The 9,646-nt window shown below is 44.0% G+C and overlaps 1 protein-coding gene across 1 annotated transcript in view; it reads left to right on the top strand.

Moving 5' to 3' along the window:
- The window catches only part of LOC101610374 (polypyrimidine tract-binding protein 1-like), an 89,062-nt gene continuing 79,416 nt past the window's right edge, over nucleotides 1-9,646 (top strand). Inside the window, 1 exon segment of the mRNA XM_045140439.1 lies at nucleotides 1-67. Coding sequence (XP_044996374.1) covers nucleotides 1-67 — 67 coding nt within the window.

Genomic DNA, 9,646 nt, shown 5'->3' with positions numbered 1-9,646 from the left:
ATGCCGGGCTCCTTACCCCAATTTCTGTCTCATAGGAAGAAGAAAGGGTTCAACAGGAGTGGGAATGGTATACAGGCATAAAAGAAAGGTAATAGGGCTAGAGAGATGGCTTAGTGGTTAAGTGCTTGCCTGTGAAGACTAAGGACCACAGTTCGAGGCTCAATTCCCCAGGACCCACGTTAGCCAGATGCACAAAGGGGTGCACCCATCTGGAGTTCTTTTGCAGTGGCTAGAGGCCCTACTGTGCCCATCCTCTCCCTCCACCCCCATCTCTCTCAATCTCTCTCTGCCTCTTTCTCTCTGTTGCTCTCAAATAAATAAATAAAATGAACAAAAAATTTTTTTAAAGAAAGGTAATGGAGTGAAAGTAATCAAAGTGCATTATTTACATGTATGAAATTATCAATCAATAAATACATTAAATAAAAATTTAAAAAGGAATGACTAGAGGCTAGGAAAATTGCTCAGGGGTTAAAAGCAGTTTTCTTGCAAACATAATGACCTGAGTTCAGATATTCAGAATCCATGTAAAGCTGGACATGGTAGCACATGTTTGTACAATCGTAGCGTTCCTACAATGAGATGGGAGGTGGAGACAGGAGAATGCTTGGTAGCTCGCAGGTCAGCTTTCCTGACTCAAACAAAATGGTCTAACCGTCCAAACCCTGAGGTTATCCTTTGACTTCCACATGTGCACGGTGTTACACGTGGACCCCAGTAATTCATGCCTTCACTTACACACATGGATAAACAGACATACATACAGAGTTTTTATTTATTGTTTTAAAAAAAGAGGGCTGGAGAGATGGCTTAGTGGTTAAGTGCTTGCCTGTGAAGCCTAAAGACCCTGGTTCGAGGCTGGATTCCCCAGGACTCATATTAGCCAGATACACAAGGGGACACATGCATGCATCTGCTGTTCATTTGCAATGGCTGGAGACCCTGACACACCCATTCTCTCTCTGCTTCTTTCTCTCTCTGTCTGTCGCTCTCAAATAAATAAATAAAAATAAAAACCACAACAACAAAAAAGAATGGGTTGCCATTTATCAGTTCTGCTCTCAATCCTGATCAGAAAATCTTTTCTTTGTTTGTTTGCAGTGGGAGGCTGCCAATGCAGGGACTCCTCAACTGAGCTATTTTAGCACCTCAAATGCAGGGAATCCTAACTGGTCAAGCGCTGAAAATGAATGACTGATGAGTGCTCAGCATACACACCATTTCCTTTAGGGCTCAGGGAACACTGTGGGAAATGGGAGACAAAGAATATATTTTGTAATACATCCTCAATGTTCCACGGGGCTTCCACACAGGATCTCCAAAACCTCTGCCTGGCATTGCCCCATGGCCAAATCCAAAAGAATTGTGTTGGAGATTGAAATGATTTTCTCTTTCCTCATTAGTTATATGCCCAAAATTAGGTGGGCTTTACTATCAAATTGTTAATCCAGAGGGAAATAAAGATGACTTGAAGAGCAAGAAAATACCTTCAGTGGCCTAATTTCAGCCTTCTATCTTTTCTTGGGTGGGTAGGTGGGGGGAGGGATGGCTTAGAGCTTAAGGTGTTTGACTGAAAAGCCAAAGGGCCCAGGTTCAATTCCCCAGGACCCACATTAGCCAGATGCACAAGGGGGGGCTCATGCATCTGGAGTTTGTTTGCAGTGGCTGGAGGCCCTGGCATGCCTGTTCTCCCCACTCTTTCTCTGTCAAAAAAAAATTAAAACATTATTTTCTTTTATTATTACTAACAACATATTTTGTATGGATACATCATGTGTTGGTACCCTCTTTTCCTTCATTCTGCTGTTGACCCTCCACAGTGGGGTTGCAGATATTCTCTATGGGTTGTGGGTTATGCATAGTGGGAGTAGCAGTTATTTTGAGGGGAAGGGAGTGCCTCTGGGCATGATGTCTCAACCTGTGGCTCTTACAATCTTTCTGCCCCTCTTCTGTGGCTGTGGGTAAGGTTTTCTTGTTTGTTTTTTAATTTTTGTTTTTTTATTGACAACTTCCATAATTGTAAATAATATCCCATGGTTATTCCCTCCCTCCCCCCACTTTTCCCTTTGAAACTCCACTCTCCATCAGATCCCCTCCCCATCTCAATCAGTCTCTTTTATTTTGATGTCATGATCTTTTCCTCCTATTATGATGGTCTTGTGTAGGTAGTGTCAGGCACTGTGAGGTCATGGATATCCGAGCCATTTTGTGTCTGGAGGAGCACATTGTAAGGAGTCCTACCCTTCCTTTGGCTCTTACATTCTTTCTGCCACGTCTTCTGCAATGGGCCCTGATCCGTGGAAGGTGTGATAAAGATATTTCAGTGCTGAGCACTCCTCTGTCACTTCTTCTCAGCACCATAGTGCCTTCTGAGACATCCCAAGGTTACTGCCATCTGAAAAGAGAAGGTTCTCTACCCAAAAGTGAGAGTTGCATTAATATATGGGTATGAACATTAAAAACAAGTACTTTCTGGGCAGTTTGTTGAGCATAGTGTATACATTTAGCCAGATACCATCAGACATCACCACCCCAAGGCTTATGACTACTCTTTTTTTTTAAATTTTTTATTTATTTATTTGAGAGCAACAGACACAGAGAGAAAGACAGATAGAGGGAGAGAGAGAGAATGGGTGCGCCAGGGCTTCCAGCCTCTGCAAACGAACTCCAGATGCGTGTGCCCCCTTGTGCATCTGGCTAACGTGGGACCTGGGAAACTGAGCCTCGAACCGGGGTCCTTAGGCTTCACAGGCAAGCGCTTAACCGCTAAGCCATCTCTCCAGCCCATGACTACTCTTATTGTAGGTTTTTGGTATCAGGGATGTATTCCCTCCCATGGAGCAGGCCTCCAGTCCAATTAGAGGCCAGTTGTTTTCCCCCATAACAGATGTGCCACTGTTGCACCCGTTTTTTGAGGTAAGGTCTTGCTATAGCCCAGGCTGACCTTCAATTTACTATGTAGTCTCAGGGTGGTCTTGAACTCACAGTGATCCTCCTAAATCTGCTTCTTGTGTGCTAGGATTAAAGGAATGTGCCACCACTCCTGGCTCTATGCTTACTACTTTTAAGAGTTAGCATTCTTCCTGCTGTGCCAGTGCAGATCAGCTGGCCCAGTCTCAATGGTGGTAATCTCTCAAAAAAATTTCTTTGAACATGTTAATGTGATAATGGGATTCTGGAGCCACAGAAACCTTCTCCAAAGCAAAGTTACCCAAAGAAATACTACTCCGCAATCCTAATACACAGGTCTTCACACTGCCTGCTATGAAGAATTAACCTTTCAATGTTACTTTAGCAGTAGGGAGGACAAATCCCTCAGCCCTAAAGAAAGGATATGCCTGAGCGGCACACTACAATATCCATATAGCAGTAAATGTGCTAGGTAATTATTATGGTTTAAAAATGATGTATTTGAGCTAGGTGTTGGGGCACACACACCCCTATAAGCTGTTACTTTGCTGGTGGAAGCAAGAACAGGAGTTGATAGTCATCCTCACCTGCATAATGAGCTCAAGAACAGCTTGAGCTACATGAGATGAGACCCTATCTCAAAATTTAAAAAAAATCCAAGATGATGTGTTTTGGTGTCAAATTAAAAAGGGCTAGACTTGTGATGTTGATTTCCACTGTCAACTTTAGGAAATGAGGCAGAAGACCAATAGAGTACACCTGACATGCCTTGGACTTCACATGCATGGGTATAAGGTGTGAACACTTGCACATACACTTGCATAACACACACACACACACACACACACACACACACACACACACACGACCAGAAATCACACAAAACCCAAATATAAATGGGGAAAAGAAAAAAAATCCAGATGAGCACTAGCATTCACCTCTCTGCTTTCTCAGTGTGGATGCAATATGATCAGCCACATCCTGCTCCTGTTGCTAGACTTTTCCTTCCATGGTGGATTGTATCCCCTCAAATTATGAGTCAAAGCAAATTCTTCCTCCCTTAAGTTACTTCTTGCCAGGTATTTTATCACAGTAATAAGAAACATAACTAATAAAATAGCTATTTAAATATTCTCAGGGATTTCCCCCACCACAGACTTACTGAGGCATCTTGGTGCCTGCAATGAATACCAATAACCCCACTAAAGACCCTCAGCAGAATTGGGATGGGGGTAGGGCACTGAAGAGTACAACCGTTTATTTTTTTAAAAAATGAATATATAAACTGGGTGTGATGGCACATGCCTTTAAATCCCAGCATTCAGGAGATGGAAGCAGGAGGAACACCATGGGTTTGAGACCACCCTGAAACTAGTGAATTCCAGGTCACCCTGCGTTAGAGTAAGACCCAACCTTGAAAAAAAACAACATAAATACATAATAAAAAAAATTAAATCCTAGGACTGGGCTTAGTGGGTAAGAGTGCTTGCTGTGCAAACATAAGGATGTGGGTTCTATCCCAAGCACTCATGTAAAAAGCAAGGTATGGCTACACACACCTGTATGTCAGTGCTGAGGGGTATGGAGACAGAAATATTGCTAGAGCTCACTGGTCACTTAATCTGACTGAACAATGACAGCTCCAGGTGGAAGAACATTAGAGGAAGATACCCAGTATTCTTCCTTCCTTTGTTTTTCTTCCTTCCTTTCTTCCTTATTTGTGTATGGTGCATGTGCGTGTGTGTATTCATATTCATACATGAGTGGGTGTATGTGTGTATGCAGGTGATGGAGAGTAGAAGTAAGGTAGCCTTGTTTTGCAGGTAGTTAGTTGGGGACATAGGTCCAAAAGAACACAGATACTGACCTGCCCTGGAAAGACTAGAAGGAAACTCATTTGCTTCAATATGTGGTCAAGAAGTGCTTCTTGGTTCTTCCTTCTTCCAGAAAACCAATTCTGGGGCTTTTGAGTTTTTGTTGACAAGCTCTATCTGATTCTATGTTCACCTCCCTGAACCACCAATCAATCAAGGTGCTACATATACATTTGTTTGGCTAATGAGGCTAGTCCCAACCTGATGCCTAAATTTACATCTCCAAAGTTATAAGATGACTGTATACAAGTTGTCATGTAGCTACTTGCTCAGAACTCCTTAGCTTCCCAATTGAGATTTTCTGCTTTACTTCCACTTTCTGATATTACTCTCTTAAAATAAATCTTTCATAACATATCCTTCTTTATGTCTGTATTTGTCAATTCTTTGCTTGTTAAAAGACAAGAAGAAGGCTGGAGAGATTGTTTAGTGGTTAAGGTGCTTGCTTGTGAAGCCTAAGGACCCATGTTCGAGTTTTCCAGATCCCACATAAGTCATACACACAAGGTGAAGCAAGTACACAAGGTGGCACATGCGCACAAGGTGGTGCACGTGTATGGAGTTCAACTGACATGGCTGGAGGCCCCAGCACAACAATTCTCTCTAAAAAAAAAAAAAAAAGACAAGAAGAGCTCAAGAGCCTCTGGGACAGGGACTTAGACTGCCTGGTGTTTTAACCCCTAAGCTGTACCCATCCAGAGGGTACAGAGGGACTTGATTGCTCTTAATACCTGTAAATACAGGTATATGGACATATGTGCACATGTTTGTGGAGGCCAGAGGTAGATGTCCCATGTCTTCCTTGATAGCTCTCCACTTTTATTCATTGAAATAGGGTCTCTCTCATTAAACCTCGACTTCACTGACTCCACTAGCCAACCTAGCCAGTGATCCCCAAAGATTCCCTGTCTCTGCCTTTCCAGCTCTGGGATTACAGGCACAAACCATGACACTGAGCATTTTATATTAGTTCTAGGAATTCTAACTCAGGCTTCCATGCTTACAATGCAAGCACTTTACCCACTAAGTCATCTTATCAACTTCTTGAGGCAGGGTCTTATGTATCCCAGACTGGCCTCAAATTTTGACATAGCCAAGGGTGAATCCTGAAGTTTTGCTCTTCTTGTCTCCACCTCATAAGTGCTGGGATTATAGGAAGTTACCAAGGCTGAATTTTTTTTGCAGAACTCTTCTGTGGTGGTTTGAATGTAGAGTGTTCCCCATAACCTCTTGGTTTTTTTTAAAAAAAAGTTATTCATTTATTTACAAGCTGACACAGATAAAGCAGAGACTGGTAGAGAAAATGAGGGTGCCAGGGCCTCCAGTCACTGCAGAGGGACTCCCAATGTTTGTGCCACTTTGTGCATCTAGCTTTACATGTGTACTGACGAATCGAGCGTGGGTCCTTTGGCTTTGCTGGCAAGTGCCTTAAACACTAAGCTGTCTCTCCAGTCCCACCTCTTCTGTTTTGGATGTGGGGTTCCTTGCTGGTAGCAATTTAGGAGGTGAAGTCTTGCTGGAGGAGGTGTGTTTCTGGGGTCAGGCTTTGGGGTGTTATAGCCAACTTCCCCTTGTCAGAGCCCAGCTGACTCTTAAAATAAATTTTAACTTGATTTTGAGACAGAGAGAGAAAGAGGCAGATATAGAGAGAATGGACATGCCAGGGTCTCTAGCCACTGCAAATGAACTCCAGACACATGTACCACCTTGTACATTTGGTTTCAATTGGGTACTGGAGAATTGAACCTGGGTCCTTAAGCTTTAGGTGTTAAGCCATCTTTCCAGCCCTTTTTTTTAAGTATAATTTATTTATCTATTTACTTAAGTTTTTCAAGGTAGGGGCTTGTTCTAGCCCAGGCTGACATGGAACTCACCATGTAGTCTCAGGGTGGCCTTGAGCTCACAGCAATCCTTTCACCTCTGCCTCCTGAGTGCTAGGATTAAAGACGTGTTCCACCACACCCAGCTATTTTTTATTGTTTATTATACCATGATCATATTCACCTCCCACCACCCTCTGTTTTCCCCCTCCCAAATCCTCCCTCCACTGACTCCATTATTCTTCTTTGGTTTTTAATACATATATATATATATATATATATATATATATATATATATATATATATATACATATATATTATTGGGTGTGGTGGCACATGCCTTTAATCCCAGCACTCAGGAAGCAGAGGTAGGAGGAGTGCCATGAGTTCGAGGCCACCCTGAGCCTGCATAGTGGATTCCAGGGCAGCCTGGGCTAGAGAGCAACCCTGCCTCAAAAAAATCCCAAAACTATATGTGTGTGTGTGTGTGTGTGTGTGTGTGTGTACATTTTTTGGTATACACACACTGACACCATACATTTTTTTTTTCATGATAGGGTCTTTCTCTAGCCTATGCTGACTGAAACTCAAGGCAATCCTCCTACCTCTGCCTCCTGAGTGCTGTGATTAAAGGTGCTGGCAACCATGCCTGGCAATACATATGTATATATTTTTTAATATTTTATTTTTATTTATTTATTTGAGAGAGGGAAAGAGGAAGAGGCAGAGAGAGAGAGAGAGAGAGAGAGAGAGAGAGAGAGAGAGGGAGAGAATGAGCGCACCAGGGCTTCCAGCCACTGCAAATGAACTCCAGATGCATGTGCCACCTTGTGCATCTGGCTTACATGGGTACTGGGGAATTGAACCGATGTCCTTTGGCTTTGCAGGCAAGCGCTTTAACCACTAAGCAATCTCTCCATCCCCAGCAACACATATATTTTTTACATAAGTTATAGTCTTATATCCTCACCCATGGTCCCCATTTCCCTGAGGGCTCTTCTCAGTAGGGTCCTTGGTGTTCAGTGAGGTTTGGTTAGGGTCTCTGTAAATTTCTAGGGGTGGAGCTGTACCTCAGGATATTTCTATACTTCCTATGGCTCTTATGATCTTCCTGGCCCCCCCCATTCACAGCAATCACTGAGCATTGGGTGTGTTAGCAGTTTATTTTTAGTGTAGAGTCCTCTGTAGCCTCTGTATTTCTGTTTCAATATGCTTTCATTTCACCTCTGTGTTTGTTGCTACTTCCCTAGACGCTGTTGTCCAGGTAGCATTGGGAGCAATAATCGTTCTGTTGCTTCCGCTGTGGTTTCTCCTGGACCCTGGAAAATGTGGTAGTGGCACTTCTCATAGTGAGCAGATGAAGGACCCAGAAACTGAATGACGCCATGACAGGCTTCAGTAGAGTGCTGCCCTGGTTAGGCCTAAGTTACAAGTTCCACCTTAAACAAAGGAACAAAGGGGCAGCTGCCCTGGCCCCTGCCCAGCATACCTGAGACTTGCCAAAGACTTGTCCCTCCTACTTCCCTGCCCCAACAAATTAAGAGATTTATCCCTCCTACCTCCCTGTCTTGGCCAATCGAAATACATACAACTATTACTGCTTACTGTTTAGCCAATTGCAGCAGAGGTTGCTTAGTTACCTAGCTCCGGCCCACCAACCTTGCTGCCAATGTCCTAAGAAATCAACCAATCATGTACCCATTCCCTACTTCTTGTTCAAATCCCTATAAAAACCTGCCCCTGCCTGATGCTAGGGGCTTTTGTATGGATCCACTGCATTGGTGAAGTCAAGAGACTGAGCTTAATCCTGAAATAAAGCACCTTGCCCTTGCATAGGAGTATGGTTCTCCTTGGTGTTCACTGAAGGGGTGCCGAGAGCTGGGCAGAACATTTGGGGGCTCGTCTGGGGTTCCCCCCCCATATACCCTGAGGACCCCCAACACGTGGAGCTTAGGTCGCCAGCTGATAAGTGTATCTTTGTGCTTTGTCTTCTCTGGATATATATTCTCTGTCTTTCTGTTCATCTGAAAACTTGTGGTTGGGCAGACACGCCCCTGGAGGCCACTTCATCTGAACAGCAAGTCCTTGGTGCCCCAGGCTCTCCAGAAGGGGATTATGCATGGCAAGTCCTGGGTGCCCCAGGCCCACCAGAAGGGGATTGCATCCCTTTGGTAGATTTGCAGAGGCAACGTGGATCACTACCACAGAACAGCGAGAGCCCATTGTCTCAATTTTGGTTTTGTAGTCTCTGGCCAAGCTGAACTCTTTTGCTGTCTCTTTGTTCTGTTCTTTGTTGGAATTAGTGTTTGTGTGATTGGACTGATGGGACAGATGCAGACTACCCCTCTTTCTTTAGTGAGGGACCATTTTCCAGATGTTAAAGTTAGAGCTCATAACCTTAATGCAGAGATTATATATATATGTAAACCCATTGTTCTCTGCAGGAACGAATGGCCCACCTTTAATGTGGGTTGGCCACTAGAGGGCATCTTCAACCTACCGATCATACAGCAAGTCCAGGAAAACATTTTCCAAGAACCTCATGGCTATCCAGACCAGATCCCTTACATCCTGGTTTAGCAGGATGTGGTGGAAGACCCTCCCCCCTTGGGTTAAACCTTTTCTTCACCCTCCACAGGAGACCACTACTGTTCTGACAGTGAAGAAGAAATATAATCAGATGAGTCCCCTTCTTCTCCTCCCTCTGCTTCCTTATATCCTGTGCTTCCTAATTCCCAGGAAGAAGAATTAATCTTTCCTCCTCCTTACCCTCCACCACCTATAAACTTGCTTCCGCCTACAGAACCACAATCTCAAGACCCACCACCAATAGCCCAACCCCCAACTGTACTTAGTCCTCCCCACAACCGTAGTAGGGCCTCCCAGAGTCCACACCCAGACCCAGAGGCCACAATGTTTCCCCTTTGGGTTATGTGACCCCCCCCCAGACCAAGATAGTATCCAGCCACATCACTACTGGCCATTTGCCACTAGTGATCTATATAATTGGAAAATGCAGACTCCTAAATTCTCTGAGAAACC

This window comes from Jaculus jaculus, chromosome X (assembly GCF_020740685.1).
Source record: "Jaculus jaculus isolate mJacJac1 chromosome X, mJacJac1.mat.Y.cur, whole genome shotgun sequence".
NCBI classification, from domain to species: domain Eukaryota; kingdom Metazoa; phylum Chordata; class Mammalia; order Rodentia; family Dipodidae; genus Jaculus; species Jaculus jaculus.
This window is presented reverse-complemented; position numbering and strand designations above follow the sequence as displayed.